The sequence below is a fragment of the Strigops habroptila genome, chromosome 6 (genome assembly GCF_004027225.2).
Source record: "Strigops habroptila isolate Jane chromosome 6, bStrHab1.2.pri, whole genome shotgun sequence".
NCBI lineage: Eukaryota > Metazoa > Chordata > Aves > Psittaciformes > Psittacidae > Strigops > Strigops habroptila.
In genome coordinates, this window is record NC_044282.2 from 1,871,302 (window position 1) to 1,888,165 (window position 16,864).

Sequence of the window (16,864 nt, forward strand, 5' to 3'; positions counted from 1 at the left end):
TCAAAACCATTGTTCTAATGCTGAATGGAGAGCTGCTACAGCAGCAGGGAAAACACTTACCGTTCAGGCTTGTACAAAAAGAGATCTTGTTGCAAGCCCTTTTCTTCCTGTATCTCCCCCAAAAGAGTGTCTTTTAACCCCCAAGTGGAAAAGAGGCCTAAATATTGGTCTGTCTCGGGAGTCACAGTTTTCAGCTTTCCTTTTGCCTTCATGAATTGTGGGACAATGCATGTAAAGGAATGACCGTGTGTTTAATGCCAATTAATCAGAAGATAATAGCAAACATAAACATTCATTATTTCTATAGCTGCTCTGTTTGTATTCATTATTTTTCCTGGCAGCACTGTAGTAAGCAGGTAGTATCAAAAAGTATGGTGTATGACTATGATAGAGCATTTTTTAAAATATACTTCTCTGTCCTGTTATATTTTAAACAATGAGTAGAAGATGACCTTTGACCACTGCATTTCATTTATTGCTTTCTTGGTGACTAAAAGTATTGCTAATAGCCAAGAGCAAAGGGCTTTATACCCGTTAATGAACGTTTACCCTTCTTGACCATGTTATGTATAATCTTGAGTTTCTGCTGTTTCTTAAGAAAGGTTATTTAGTAGACATTTTATATGTGAAGTTGTCAGTCTTTGCACAGATAGCTTAAAAAGAGGTAAGTGGATATACACTGCAGGGAAGAATTGTCAGTAACACAGTTGCCATACATGCCAAGCTTCAGAGATGTGTCCCTTTCCCATGCTCTCAGGCAGGAAGGGTCAAGGTGACAGCCTCCAAGTCCATCACGCAAACATGGTTTCTCAGGATAAAAAGGATGATTCGCAGTGTAGTGTATTCTGTTGTCTTCCATGTGTGATGGTGTGCTTGCAGCTAGTGTTGATACAGGTGTTAGACTAATAATATAGTATTTGACTGCTCTGTGGTTGTTGCTGTGTCTGCAGCTCAGTGTGTGGTTGACCAACTAACATCTAGGTAGGCAGCTTCATTACAGGTGGCTTGGTTGCTGTTGGCAGACAGGTAGAGCTCAGGTGGTTTAGGAAATGGACATCAAGAGCTTAGTGAACTGTCTGCTGCTGCATTTATGCTGCTTCTGCTACCTAGGCCAGAGCTACGCTCTGGTTTCGTGCTTATGATGCACTTCAGTCACATCCATGTAGGCATGCCAGTTGTTTAAGGAGGTGGGAGAGAAGGTTATGGCTAGATTTTATTGTTCATAAAACAGCAAGACACAAGATACAATAATTTGCTGTAAGATTTATTATAAGGCTTTTTAGCCATAATGTGCAAAGATGACTTGCAAAGGTGAAGACCATACTGTCCCTGTTTTCTTTAAATACTATCAGTGATCTGTGACCAGGTTCACTTTCACAAGGTAAAGTGAAATTTCCTCTTGTGCCTAAGGCCAAAGTAAGGGATAAAACTTATTCTTTCCCGCAACCTGTGGGGCTGCAAGAATTGCAGTTCTTCTACTTCCCTGTCTCACTGTTTTGCACAGTGTGCTTCCATACCCACCCTACTCATTAGTCTACTGGAGCCTGAGCAGACTTTCTTTGCTACAACATAAAGATGTGCAAGAGCATTTGGAGTGAATTGCCAGTCCCTGGACTTCAGAGTGCTTTATCCTGAGGACTTTGGTGTAGCGAGGTCTCTGCTCTGGTTCCTGTGCTTGGTCCATTATTACTTGCCTTGAAACTGGAGCTGCAAATACTTTGATAAGTGGATTTTATTCCAGTGTAACTGTAGAACTAATTCTTCCATCTTTATTGAAATACCATTTTGCCATTTGTGAAATTGTATTTTCCAGTGAATGGAAAACATATTTCATAGCACCAGGCTGTTAGATTAATTTAATCTGGGGGAAATGAGAGTGAGCGCCTGATAAATGGGATTCTGATAGTTTATTTATTGATGACCAATCAGTTCTTTTGGACTTAGCTAAATCCTGGCTCTTCCAAACTAGTGAGAATGTTGATGTGTGCTTACTTAGGTTTATCTTGAAAGCCATCAGTCTTGCTCAGCTTTGCTAAACTTCTAACGATACTTTATGTAACTGAATATTTAGCTGCTTTATAGTGCATTTGACATTGTTTCAGGCGCTTTATAGGAATCATTACCACTACCCTTTTCTTTTCCTCTCTTCATTATTTTTTACTTTTTTTTCCTCTCTCCATACACTGATCCCTCCTTTGGTAAGAGGCGTTTCTCTCCTGGTCTTGTGAAAGAAGGTAGTCAGAAATGGGTCTGCCAGAAACGGGTTTAGGGTATAGGGTTTTTAACTGGATAGAGACCTGGCTCCAAAAGTTTGCATACTTTTTGTGGCTTGTTGGAATTGCAGGTAAGGTTTGGGCTGTTCCCTTTGGAAACTGTGATACCAGCCCAAAAGGATAACCTGGACCTTAGAAATCTGACCTTTGTCATGAATGGCAACTTTATCTTAAAATACATAATCGCTAGAGTGAGAAGGAAGACTTCACAGAAATTGGACCTATTGTAATGAAAATACTGCTTTATTAAATGAGATTATGCAAAAGACCTGGATTTCACAGAAGTCTTAACATATAAAGAAGAAGAGATCCTCTATAGTTACATAAGAAATACAAGTGTCACAACAGAGTTTATACCTGGATCTTAGAGTAATTTTTCTTACAAATCTTTCCTTATTCTTGTGGTCCTCCTCTCTTCTAACGAACTCAAGGCTTTTGTTTGAGGTATTTTGTTTGGGGGTTTTGGTTTTCGGTGGGTTTTGGTTTGATTTTTTGGTTTTTGGTTTTGGGGGTTGTTTTTGGTCTTTTTTCTGTATTCCTATGAAAGGATAGGACAGGATCCAGGAACATTTCTTATGGTGTGGCCCAGAGTCAGATTGTGTTAAATGGATTTGGCCAGCTGATCTTGATGGTAATGTATATGTGTGTGTATATATATATGTATAGATACACATACATGCTGTTTTTTTCTTAGCTGTTCTGTCCTTCGTGATCCTGGGAACTTGCCATTTTAACATGAGATTTCTCAAGTATTGTCTGTATTCTGAATTTGATCAAACTCTATCACTTGATTTTTCCTTTTAAAGTAATATTTCTATTTTAATCTCAGTTTTGAAACTCTAGTGAGAGCATGTTATCTTGCAAGATTTGAGAACTAAGTCATGGCAAGTTGTGCAAATTTTCCTCCTCCTAAAGTGTAACAGTAATGTACCATAACCTTACTATTGCTCAAGATTAGACTTCTACATGAGTATGAGTAGTTAAAAATAGAGCTTGTACTGTGGCAATTTCCTAAAGAAAATAAACAAATAAGACCTAATCTCACCCAAACAAAACATAGTAGCAATCTTGTCATTCTTGTTTGGCTTTTATACTGTCTCAGTTTCCTGAAATTAACTCAGCACATGTATGGTTTTAGTAATGCACTGCCTTTTTTACATCAAGAAAAGGTATTTAATGGAATCCACGCTACAAATATTTGTGTGAAATTGGACAGGGGGAGATTCTTAAAACACAAATTACAAAATGTTTAGAAAATATAATTTTAATATTAGGTTTTTTGGGGAGTGGGGAAATTCACTTTTTTTTTATACCATGTTAATCTCATCTCTTTTGATCTTGTTTCTTGAGGAGACTAAGTTTATACAGGCAAATGTTGTCTGTTCAGCTTCCTGTGTGTATCTATCCACTTCTTCAGCTTTTTAATAATTTCTAGGCCTGTAGGCCAGTTACAGTAAAATATTACTGAAGAGTATATGTCTCAAAGATGTTACTTTTCAACAAGTTGGAGAGGCACCCTTTCTGCCTTCCCAGTTGGGAGCATGGTCACAAAGCTTATCCTTTATTGAATATCATCATTACAGTTTTGATGAGCAACGTGAAAAGTTGTGGTTAGAGGTAGAATCTCTTATTAGATCAATTAGAGTAGAGAAAGTTGAGGGAACATAAATTTTTTGCCTGAAGAGCTTGTCTTGCTATCTGCCTTTTCTGTCATAAAAGCATCCGCAGGAAGGGGAAAGCAGGGAGAGACGCTGGAAACCAGGCTGCTTTTTTTGTTCTATTCTTAACAGAAGTATTTTTCTCTGAATATTTTTTCTTTTTTCCTTTTTTTTCTCTGAAAGAAATGAAAAAAACCTGAATTGGGTGAACAGTCAGAAGGATGTTTGCAGGAGAGGTGGAGATGAGTCAGTTGTCTTGTTCCCACAAGACTTTTGCAGTGGAAATACGCTGCCTGTTACAATAGAAGCCTTAACTATTTCTGCTGTTGTAATTGTGTCTTGTTTTACATTAGTGTGAATTAGAACAAGTGAAACACATGTTTTAAGAGAAGCTATGGACTAATTTCCCTGTTCTGTAAACATTTGTTTATGCATTGAATTTTATTCATGCAGGTAAAAGTTATGAACAAAATTCTCTCCACAACAAATTTCTTATGTTATGACTTTACATATTCACTCCCTGTTTCCTTTTCTTCTGCTGTACCTTGTCCTTTATTCTTCTCTGTAGTCTTTATATATGAATCAGGATCTGAATGGTAATTTATATTGAAATGTTACCTTTGCCTTTCTTCCAATTTACAGCTGTTTTCTTCCAAAGTTCTAACATGGAATCTATACAGTATGTTCTCCAGTGATGTACGTATATTGCATGATTTTTTTTATTCCAACTTTCACAGAAGGTGAAAAAAACCCACATGAAATGTAATTTTTTTTAATTTTTTTTTTTTCTCTCCCCCCCATAAGGTCATCAATCATCATGTGTAGATTAACCAAATCGATTTTATTCTTCAAGTTACTGAATGAGCTTTTTGCCTTTTCTTGATTAGTGATGTTTTACCCCTTTTTACCTGAGGAAATGGAGGTCTTGTTTAAAGAAAAGAAAGGGGGGGGGAGGAAGGAAGAAAGAAAAAAGGAAAAAAAATTAAACCACGTCCTGCTGACTATATTCAAAATTTAATCATAACAACTAAGGTGGGGAAATCCCTCTAGATCTCTTATTTCCTATTTAAAGGCGAGTCTTCTTATCAAAGCAAATTGTATAAAGAGACATGGTCGAGAAGTATCTGACTGTCAGAAATGTGTGGCACTGCCAATAAATCTTTCATTTCTTTCCGCAGATATTGCTGTCGTAGAGATGAGTGATGCCTTCCGTCAGCCTTCCCTGTTCTACCACCTGGGAGTCAGGGAGAGCTTCAGCATGGCTAACAACATTATCCTCTACTGTGATACAAATGCAGAGTCCCTGCAGTCACTGAAGGTATCTCTGAATGGAAAGATGGGGTGTGGGGGGGGGGCAAGTCACAAGTGGGTCCCACTCTTGAAATAGGTTCTCTGTTACTATAGGAAATACAGATGCCATTTGGGGTTCACAAAAGAATAGCAAAAATATTCTGAAGCCTGGAATACATGTCCACAGTGAAATGCTGAGAAACTTAGTTTAGATTTCCCAAGAGATTTAGATGACTTTATCACAGACGGTTAAGTACCTAGGTGTTGAATGGCTCTTTAGAGAAACAGAAGTTTGACAAATTTGAGATGAGAAATCAAATACATTGTTTTGTCATTCAAAGGAATTAGTAGTGTTTGGCGTAGATTGTTCCAATTTTCAATAAGGTGAGAATGGTAGTGTGTAGGGTGGCAGCAAAATAATCCTTACATTTTAGTTCCTGTGTAAAGTAGCAGTTTTCTGCCAAAGCTGATGGGGCCCCAGATGCTCTCTGGTATGTCTTGCTGAGTTACAGTGGTCTACATCAGGTACCTGCGGGATTGCTGTGCTAGAGATTACCATCAGCGTAGCAGAGTTAGTGAAAGCAAAATTTGTGCCTGGTCCTCAGGGCTGCAGGTCACAGTACGGTAGGTTGGTTTAAGGCAAGATGGTGGTTAAAGATTATCTATGGGGCTGTGAACTGTGCCAGCCAAGGAGTTGATACTTGCTTCCTCATGCAACTCTATTAAAGGTGTAGTAACTTCCATGGGGATGGAGGAGGGCAGACAACTTGGATGGCAATCTTTTCAATTACTTCCCTTCCCTCAGATTCATTGGCTCTGATCAGGAGGTGTTTTATGCTATTACACTTCCATTCTAGGCATTGCTGAAAAGAAGCATTTTAAGTAAGTGGCTTGGTGAGTCAGACTGCAATCTGGGCGCTGCCGTCTCTCATGAGTTTGCTTTCAGTGCTTCTGGCTAATGCAGGCTATTTGGGTTTGATTCTCTCCCATTATTTGCAGCTTGGCCCTCTATTAGGATGGCCATGCCTTGAGTAGCTCAGTTTCTTCCACCTGCTCTTCCCTCCAGATATTCTCAGCCAACTGGACTGGTTGCAATCCAATTATTTATTTTCTTTTTGTGACACAAAATGTATACAGATAAAAGCCCTAAAAATAAAACTGCCAATGACAAAAGACGTATCTGTGAATTGAGTTCAATTATAGAAGTACAATGATCTACAGTATAAGTAGAGCAGAATTTCAATGTACTGGGCAAGGAGCCAAATACCCAACTCCCACTGGAAATCACTTGGAGTGAGGCACCAGGCTTCCTTAGACACTTGGGGCAACTTCTTACTAGTTTAGGACTTAAGACTTTGCAAATGGGTCACATGAAGGGTTCCCACTGACACCAGTGGAAACCCAGTTCTATGCTGGGAGACTTGGTGTCCCAGTTGCAATCAACACAGTGCCCACGAAAGACTCCCTTCAGTTTCCTTTAGCTTTGAGCTGGGCCCATGTTTCTCCTTTTGAGAGTATGCAGGAAAGTCATCAGAGAGCAAGACCCTTTCTGTGTTATTTAGTAACTGCCTTAAAAGAGTAGTTATGGTCATACCAGGGCATCTTCTGAGGCAATGTTTTTCCTGTATTTGTTACAGCCAGCAGATAGAGTAGAAGCAATGCAGAAGTGTGTGTGCATAGAAGGTGAAAAACTGAAAATGATCTTGAAAATGTAGGAGATACAAAACTGCAGTACATGATTTAGCTGGGATACAAAGCAATGTAGGTAAACTCTTGCTGGTAGAATTTTCTTCTATATGAGCATTCAGGTCAGGCTGGACAGGGCTTTGAGCAAGCTGATCTAGTGAAGGGTGTCCTTGCCTGTGCCAGAGGGATTGACTAGGTATTTATGTCCCACACTTTGAAAGCTAGCAACAGTCGTATGTAAAACGTGCCCCCTGAACGGGTGAAGAGCGGTTTTATGCAAATGGAAAGCACTAGGCCCCTTGGTTTACATTGTGTTTGGTTTTAGTGCTGTGGTGTAGGTGAAGCTGCTCAGTGGTCCCAGCGACAGAGGTGTAGTGTAGCTGTCTGATAAATCTGGCGTGGTTATCAGTTGCTGGGGTCAGAATTTGTTGACAAATCTATCTGAAAGCAAAGTCACCGACTACAAGTGGTTCACACTTGGGCTGTACCACCCAGATTAGTGTGAAATAACTAGCTCTTTCCATCCGTGTGTGCTCTGACTTCTTGTCCTCTGAAACTTTAGACTTTAAATGTGAAGATACGTTCTTTGCATCAGACCTATTAGAGCATGAACATGAATTTCAACCAGTTTCGGAGTATTTTAAAACCTCACAGAAATACTGCTCTTATAATTCTTCACAGTTTCTTTTGCTGGCAGCAAAATGTTACTTACTATATTTAACTTCTCAAATATGAGTAGATGTGTATTAATAGTCAACTTTTGGACAGCATCCTTCTAGGAAAATTTATACAGGGAGGGATACATAGATATGCACACAGTACATATGCTCCAGTGTATATATAAAATGTATGTGTGTACTTGGTTCCATAGTCCTTTTGTCTCTCCTGAGACAATGCTTGATTTATATCGATTTGACAGGCTTAGGAAACATGTAACAACCAGCCTTTTCCTGTCAAGTGTCTGTAAACATTAATATTAGCAAGTCATGCTGATCACATATCTTTCCTAGTAGTTGTTCGGTATTATTGACGTTATTTTTTTTTCTTCTTTTTTTATTCTAGGAAATTATTTGCCAGAAGAATAATGTAAGTATGATTTCTAGAAACTTTTATTCCGTTTAATGTTGTTTATCTTCTGTTTTCCGTTGAATCATTTAACACTTCTCTACTGTATTTTAGAGTTAGATGCAGAATTCTGGAAATCGTAGCAGCAAATCTGTGTATATCACTTTGTTGCTAGGTACCAGGCTCACTTCTTACCTTGCCTCCATCTGTCAGTGGTATTTTCCTTGCTGCTTTTACTTGTCTGTCATATTTTTTCACACGCATTTACATCTGTCATTTTGATTATTTTTTTTTTTCTGTTGCCTTCAGTGTTCTTCACTGTTTTTAAAAAATACTCCATTGAAAAGGAGAGTTATTTGGAAACTGATGCTTGTTTTGGAAACCCATGGCTACAGCTATGAAAATACATATATTTATAAAGAGAGAGTGTGTGTGTATGTATTCATTTCTAGAAGTCGAGTCCTGGAGCCTGTTAGTCTTAGTGCAGTGCAGATCCCAGTAGACTGTCTGTGACTGCCAGTCGTTAAACTGTAGGTTTCTGCACCTTGGCTTCCCCCTGGTTTTTGAGGTTGACCTTGCAAATCCCCCTTCCTTTTTCACTCTGAGTTCCAGGGAGGCAGACCTCTGACTGTGAGAACACTGCTTTCTCAATGCAGTTCTTTCTGGAGCAGCGGGGCCAGTCATACCAGAATATACATCTGGCATGTTGAGTTGTTCTTGGCTTCATTGTGGGACTTGCTGGTAGCCATATATGCCAAGGTATAATTTTATAGTGGTTAGTGGTGTGCTGATATCCTGAGGTGCTATGTGTATGCTGTACAATTCCATATATTTGAATAAACCTTTTGAAGGGGCATATGAAGTATTTAATTTTAGAAATTGCTCAGGGTTTGGGGTTTTTTTTCCCCCACAGTGTTAAAACTGCCATAAAAACTACAATATTTGTGGTTTTACTTTTTATTAACGGTGAATTCGTGGATTAAGTACTGACTTCTATCAGTATGAAATCTGATTTTTTGAAAAGGATGCAGTTATCTACTGTACCTGATGGAGTTTCTGAAGTTGGCTTCAAAACCAGTGCAAGCATTGGCTATAATGCTAAATTTTAAGTTACATATTGCCTTTTTACTAAAAAAAAAAAAAAACAAAAAAAGAGGGTTCCATATAGAGTTTCTATATAACTCTCAACAAAAAGTGCTTTCCAAAGACACAGAGCGCTGTGCATGATGTGCTAGACCAAAAATCTCTTGCCTTTGTCTAATGAAAGTGGGGTAAATGATCAGTTAGGCCTTTACACAAAATAAAAGAGAACAGTAAGGCCTTTCTTGTAAATGAATGTATTGCATTTTGTATTCTTGATCTGGTGGCCCGGGATCTAAGAAAAATTATGTGTGACTAATATAATGTCTCCGGAGGGTAATGGGAAGAGCTCTGTTAGCAGGAAACCAGCAGGAGATGACCGGTACAGTAGAGTAAAAGGGAGATGTTGTCTGTTGTCCTGGTTTTAAATGACAGTCCCTGAAGCTCAAGGAGAGGTATTATAACTTGGCCTTCATCTGTTTGAGAAAGGATTGTTGTTTTCCATTTAAATTTGTCTAGGTGGCTGTGAAACTGTCATTTATCACTTCTAGAAATGTTTCAGTGTATGCCACAAAAAGAATGTGTTCCTTGAGAGCCTCAGATGTTTTCAAGCACACCCACATAACATCTTTTTGGGAGGAAGTGTTTTCCTAGGGATTAGAACAGGGAAGTCAGTGAAACTGGCTTAGCAACTCTGCAACTGATTTTCTTCTCTTTTTTTTTTCCTTTTTTCTTTCTTTTTCCCTCTTTTTTTCCTCATTTTTTGGAATTATGTCAACCAGATTACCTGGAAATAGATTTTTCATAATGTTGGTGCATGCCCAATTATTGAATATAATTCCTGCTTCATGAAAATCATGTTTCTTCATAAACTGCAAGACTCTTGGATAAATGGGTGCAACAAAGGTGCTGTTCTTGAGAGGATGTGGCTGTGATGCCCGCCCTTACCACAAATAGTCATACAAATGGTTATGTGAGGTTGCAAATATGAAAAAATGAAATTCACATATGTATAAACCGGGAGTTTAGTCCTGCTGTTCTAGAACATGTTTTTTTAATATCATATAGACATCAGCCGTAACAGGACAATGGTATCCCTGGCACCAGGGGATTAAAAAGGCTGCAAAACAAGTGCGTGTGTGTATCTATATTTATACCTGTCTAACTGAAATGCCTTGTGTTTGCTTTTCCTGAACCTTGTATCTCTAAAACTAGTGGGGAGAAAAAAAAATCCATTACCAACTGTTTTTGTTCTTTGTTCTGACTGGATTTTTGTGCTTCCTAATAATAGTCAATACAATGTTGCATGGCTAGGATAAGCTGCCTGGAGCCTGTCAGGGCAGAGCAGTGCAAGATAACATAGGCTTGTTTCCTGTTGTATGTGGTTTTATAGCTGTTTGGTTGGACCTTTTCCAAATGTTGCAGTAATACCAAAACCATACATTTTTACAGGCAGTGATACTTCGACAGGAGGCAGTTACTTTGATATTTGAAAGCTTTTTAGTTTTGGCTGTTATCTGATTTTTGAGGTCAACCAAGCAGCAGAGGCATTCTAGAAATTACTAATAAAGAGTTTCAGTCACAAGGAGATGTTGGTATAAAGGTTACAGTTCATGGCTGTGCTTTGCGCACCAAGGTTTTACTTCATCCTGATCTCCCCCAGTTTGAATCTTACCAACGTTGGAGAAGAGCTGCAGGTCAGCTTCCAAATGGCCATTTATTTAATTTTTAACAAAATTTCACCCCTTGCCGAATCTGAGGAAGTTTAATGTGCATGCATTATACATATGCTTTGCAACCAGTTGCAGTAACACCTGCACACAATGCTCACCTTTCAGTTCAGGCTACTTGCTTGCACCGAGCTAGAGTGATGGGTAGCCTCGGGAGCTGCCCAGGGCGTGAGAACACGGTACAGCTGCTGGCTCCATCAGAAGGGCGATGGGGAGGTGATAGGAACTGTTCTGCTGGGCACCTGACTTGCAGGTGTTACTGATAAAGTGGCAGGGTTAATGTTTTATGGCTAGGGACTCTTGTCAGTGTTTTCCTTTTCTGACACTTGGAGGGATCAGAGATCATAATTTTTACTGGTTTTCCACAGTCCTTCCTAACTGCCTACTATGTAAGGTGTAGCTTGGGAGACAGTTTGGTGTAGAGCTCCTTCAGCAGGAAAGGGAGAATGGGTGACTCTGGATGAGGCATGCCAGGGACATTTTCAAGCTTAGAGCCTCCAGATAGGTGCTGCTAGAAGACTGTAGATCCCATAGGATATGGTTAGCTACTGGTCTCTTTCACTGTGGAAACAGGGCAAAATATGTTTAATACTCATCACACACCTGACAAATTATTTGGGGGCAGTTTGATTTTTGATATCCAAGCATGTAAAAATGCTGTGTAGTAACCTTCAGTAAATATTTTGTCGATAACAATAAATACCAGAGTTGTCATTATTTATGATACATCTCTATGTCTTGCTTGGTTTTTTTGGTTTTTGAATTCTTTAATACATTTGGCACATGTTTTCCTTGGATAAAGTTAGAACTTTTTTCCTATGTGCATATGATGAAAGGACTGTATATAGTGTATGCTGATTTTTAACAAGCATTCAGGATGTGACATGGCTGCAATAAATGTTATTGCTGGGCATATAAAGAAAGAATATATTCCCAAAGAAAATGGGAAGTATTTAAGAGTAGACCAGTCTCTGTGCTTCAGTTCATTTCAGGTGTGAGGATTACTTACGTTCCTTTTCAAATCAGTAGCAAGACTTGTTGTTTATGTGAGTGGGATTTGAAGTAAACCCAAACTGAGTCTGTATTCATTAAAACATCAGCACATGTTGATTTACTGTGTGTTTGGGGGATGGAGGGAATGGATTTAATAACTTGGTTTAGGATTTTGCCATCTGCTACATGTAACACCATGTGCAGTCAAGAGAATTACCTTTAGGGAAAATCTCATCAGAATTGAAATAAGAGCAGATATGTCTCAAAAGAACTAGTAGGAGAAATGCAAAAAAGCTGATCTTAATTAGAGGAGAGTTAGTGGGAAGAACATTTCCTACCGTGAGAAATACTGGCTATTTTTATTACTTCTGCTGGTTTTTATTTATTTAAAAAACAAACAAACAAAAAAAAAACCCCCAACAAAAAAAAAAACCAACAAAAAACCCCAACATTGGATGCTGTCCTGAAGCTTAGGCAAGTAGATGGGATTTGCTAGATTCTCTTTTCCCTGCGAAAAGCATCATGGTTTGTTATGGGGGATTTTTTTTCATTGACACTTCTTGTCTTTGAAGGCAGCTTTCTTCTGTTTGTGGATATCTGACTGTTCAGTGATTCTAACTGAGCAGTGTTAGTTAAGAGCCTCAGGGAATCGAGAGGACTACACACCATTGACTTCCTGGGATTCCTCCTTTTGAAGTAAAATTCAAGATCTGAGAATTAATTAGGCAGAACTCAAATGTTCATATGTATATCACCATGTCTTCTTAATCTGTACAACTTTCACACAAAAATCTTCTGTACTATGTCACATGTTTTTGTGGGGAGAGAATAGTGTTTACTTTATTGTATTTACCGTATTTGGGGTTGGAACTAGATGAACTTCAAGGTCTCTTCCAACCCAAACCATTCTGTGATTCTGTGTGATGGTTATTCTAAGAAGACATGATCTCCAAATTGAAGTCCCAAAAGGCTGCCCTTTTGACAAGTAACAGTTATGTATTAGAAGGGGATATTGAAAGAAGGGCTGGTTTATGTTCTTATTGTGATCATTAATATATAACTACATGCTATTCATTTTTAATATCTTAAATACAAATAGGTACTAAATTAATTTCTTTTCAGAAGCTGAAAAAGGATATCAAACAAGAAGGAAGTGCTTGCTGTTCCAGTGACCAGTAGGTCTTGCTAGGAACAGCATAGTCTTAAGCTCTGTAGCTGTAGAGCTATTAAGACAATCTTATGGCTGTATTTAAACTGAAATTACACACCCTCTAGAATTGTTTGATTTTCCACTATGAGAAAGGGTCATTGGAAAAATATAAACCAATAAACATTTACAAAAATGAATTACAGATTTTGTCACTTTGCAGTAAGCATTTACACGTGTAAATGGCTGGCTCCAGCCGGTACTACTGCCTTCTGATTAGCCTGACTGATTTGATGAAATGGGCTATCACGCAGGTAGTCTTTCAGAAGGTGACCTCATGTTGCCAGGCACCGAGTGTGCTGGCCCAAAGCCTTCAAAGATACGTATGTTTATGTCTCCTAGATATAACTAGTTCAGCTGATGTGAGAGCTCAGGCCAAGTTTACCTTATCTAATGTCCTGAGTTCTTGTGCATCAGGTTGAACCATAGTAACTATCTGTACGCACACTCACGGCCTGTCCCAGCCCCTAATGTTTGCAACAAGACTTTTCAGCCTACAACTCATGTGACCTGCAATCACTTTAGAACTTCATTAGTGTAATTTGAGCTTTCGAACCTTAAATAAGGGATTTATAAAGAAAGAGGGTTGGAAAATGAAACTTCCAGTACCTGTTGTTGACTGAGGGGAGGAGGGTATCTATTCCCACCCACTTTTGAAGCCCCTTTTCACTACTCATGTTTTTTAAAGGGTTTTGACATAACTGAGAATATTGCAACTGGGATCTAAGGTATTAATCCTTCAAAAATTGCCCATTCTTGGGTCATTCTTCAATGACTTGATTCTGTTACTTTCATTGTATGTGGTATGGTGAGTCAGAGGAATGGCTCAAAGGTAACCAGCAGTTTGTCTTGGGTGCTCAGCAAACTTAGAATATAGGGTGAAGTTAATTAGGATTAGGAAAGATTATCAGAGTTTGTGAGATCAGAGTTGGGATGGAGTGTTACAGGGCAGATTTTAATAGGATAAATGGAAAATACTTAAGCTTCCAAGCAGAATAATGTGCCCTAAGTCAAAATGTAAAACAACATGTGAGCAAATAGGAAGCGTGTGTCAGAAAGATCACCCGATTCTTTCTGACTGAAGTTAGTGTAGCTTGTATTTTGACAAAGAAAAGTGAGAAAGGAAGTAAAAGTGGCTGAGACAGAAGTTGCACAGCCTGGGAATGAGGAGAGAACCAAGTAATGCACTCTGCTTTGGGGAAGAAGGCTTAGAGCTGTCTGACATTGGAGCAGCTCCTCAGCTACTGCCCCCACAGCCTGGTCCTCTAAGGCTCCTATCTCAGTTGTTGCTCAAATGCAGTCAGGGTTGGGCTCTTTAGAGTTAGAATTTGAGATGGTGACAAAATATGTTTCTCCATAGCGGGAGACCATACACTTTATTACACAAGAGCAGTCTTGCCATCGCTGTTATCTTTATTCCACCACCACCTTTAGTAAATAATATATAACTTTAGATTATTTTTTTTTCTTTGTCACCAGAGCTACTACAAGTCTGTCTTTGTTAGGTTCAGCTGTTAAATATCTCACGTACTCTTTAGCTAGGAAAGTGAAATTGAGGTTAATATTTCTCAGCTATACTGCATGTGGGTTTTTCTATTTATTTTTTTTAAGCCTATTTCCTAAGGAAGTGAAACTCAAGAGCTTGTACTGGTTTTTTTCATCCTCCACCCTCTTTCTGTATCTGCCTGTTTGTCTGATGAATTTCAGCCAAAACCGAGAGGTTTCAGCGATACAAAGCTCCCCACAAAACAGAACTGGTTAAGTTAACAATCAAATTAATTCCCTGGCTGAGGGAAAGGCCATTGTATTCTCACACAATTTGCCACCAAAGATCAAGGTGAGATTCTACCTTGAGACAATTCCTGAGGACCCTGGGTGCCCTCTGAACAACCGTAAATTGACTTTATTTTCTTCTCTTCCCATATAGTGGTTTTTCCTGTCTTTTACACTTAAGTTCTTTCTTGTCCACTGATTCCAAAAGGCTACTTGGTCTGCGTGTCTTCTATAGCAGACTGTATAACTAGCTTTATTTTCCCCTCGGGTAACAGGAAAAATGCATGGGAACTATTTTTGCTGGCTCTCTTGTTCCACTGAAATAGATACCTACTTCTATAAGAAGGTGAGCTCAGGATCAGTTTGTAAGAGCTCTTGCTCAGTAATGGACTCAGGCATTTGGCCTCTGCAGGAAGAGTAGTTTTCCTGCTTGTAGGATTAAATATTAAGATTCCAATACTGTCTCTGTAGGTGGCCTTACCGTTATGCCAGAGTAAACTTTGGGTTCTGCGGATTTCAAAAGTTGGAAACATCCTTTTTCAGAGCTGATTTTTAATTAAGACCTGAACTTTGGAAACAGTGTGCCAGAGGTCTGAGAAGGCCTTCCTGCAAGAAGTCTTGAATTTATTTTTAATGCACTGAATAAACATTAGGAAGTAAAATGATTGCGCCAGGATATCTGTAGCTACTTTACCCTTTCTGTTGGCTCTGACTTCCCAAACTTTTTCCTCTTTATTTAGAAAAAGAAAGTTGGGGAAAGTCTGCCTGTGCTTAATAGCAGCTCCTGTTCCAGTGACTGCCCACCCTCGCCCTATAATTGCTGAAACCATTTCCAGCAAATTCATATTTTTCTCTCTGCTTTTGACTGTGGGGCTTATTAGATTTTAGCAGAGTCAAAGGTTCATCCATTCATTCTTGAAAGTGTGCGGTCACTTTACAAGCTAGCATATTCATGAGCAGAAGTGTCCATTTAGTTCTCCATTGCAAAGATGGGCAGTTTTGGTTCTAGCATCACACTCCTTAATTGCTTGTTAAAAATATTGTCATACATTTCCCAGTTCAAGGGTCCTTTGGAGTCACTACATTCATGCACAGAAGAATGTGTCCTAGCTATTCAGCTGTTATAATTTGCAGTTGTTGGGGGAAGAAGAGTAAATTAATCCTTGTGCAAGTCTGTGTATGCAATAATCTCCATAAGTTCTGGGTTGTTATTGCTCAATGGACCTCATGTAAATGCCTGCATCAGTTACTTTTAAATTTCACAGAGTGTTTATATCCCTCAGAAGTGGTGGTGGAATTGCCTTTATAGCAAGGTCTTATAGTTTTATAGCATAATCGGAGTAATTAACAAAAGTAATTTGTGTACTCTTGATAGCCAATCCCTGATCTGTACACAAACACATGTTTACTGACGTATCTGTACACATACATTTGTACAGACTAAAGTACCTCAAGCCTTCCATTTTTTTAAAATCTAATAATGCATGTTAAAATGCATATTTTAAGCACACAGCTGGTGTTGTGCATTTGCAAACTATTCAGTCACTTCTCTGTCAATGGTTGGGGCTCAGCTTGAAAGGGGATTCTCTGAAGTGATGTCCTCATTGCTGTATTGACTTCTGGGAAAGTGAAAGAATCTGACCAGAAGGCAATTAACCTTGGAATTAATTTAGGGGGTACTAAAATGATGAGTCTAAGGAATTCCTTCCTTAAGGCTTTTCTTGCTAGGCTGCTGGCCACTTAAGTAGTGGAGTCTGAGCTTTGAGAGCCAAATGGCAGAACTCCTGATTTAGATGCTGTGCTGTCTCATAGTTAAGACACTTCAAAACCACAAATAATCAGCAAGCTTTCAATGTGCATAAACCTATACTCACACATTTCCCACCGGCACCAGACATCTCGCCTCCCTGTTTCCTGGAAGATAAACTGAATTTTTCTTTATTTTTGTGTATGTGTGTGTGTGAAATATCTGTCATATATTGGTATATAGAAAAAAATACATATAGCAATGCTAAGACATTCTATAAGTGATTATTCTGAAATACGTATGGTTTCTAGTCCCACTGGCAAGGAAGTTCTGCTACTTAGCAGGGAATTTATTTTGTCTTT

At 38.8% G+C, this 16,864-nt stretch overlaps 1 protein-coding gene across 2 annotated transcripts in view; it reads left to right on the forward strand.

Annotated features, from left to right (window-relative positions):
- The window catches only part of MAP3K5 (mitogen-activated protein kinase kinase kinase 5), a 105,664-nt gene that overhangs the window by 29,678 nt on the left and 59,122 nt on the right, over positions 1-16,864 (forward strand). For both annotated transcript variants that reach the window (XM_030489927.1, XM_030489928.1), the window contains exons 3-4: positions 5,110-5,249; positions 7,970-7,993. In XM_030489927.1, coding sequence (XP_030345787.1) covers positions 5,110-5,249; positions 7,970-7,993 — 164 coding nt within the window. The remainder of the gene's footprint in view (positions 1-5,109; positions 5,250-7,969; positions 7,994-16,864) is intronic.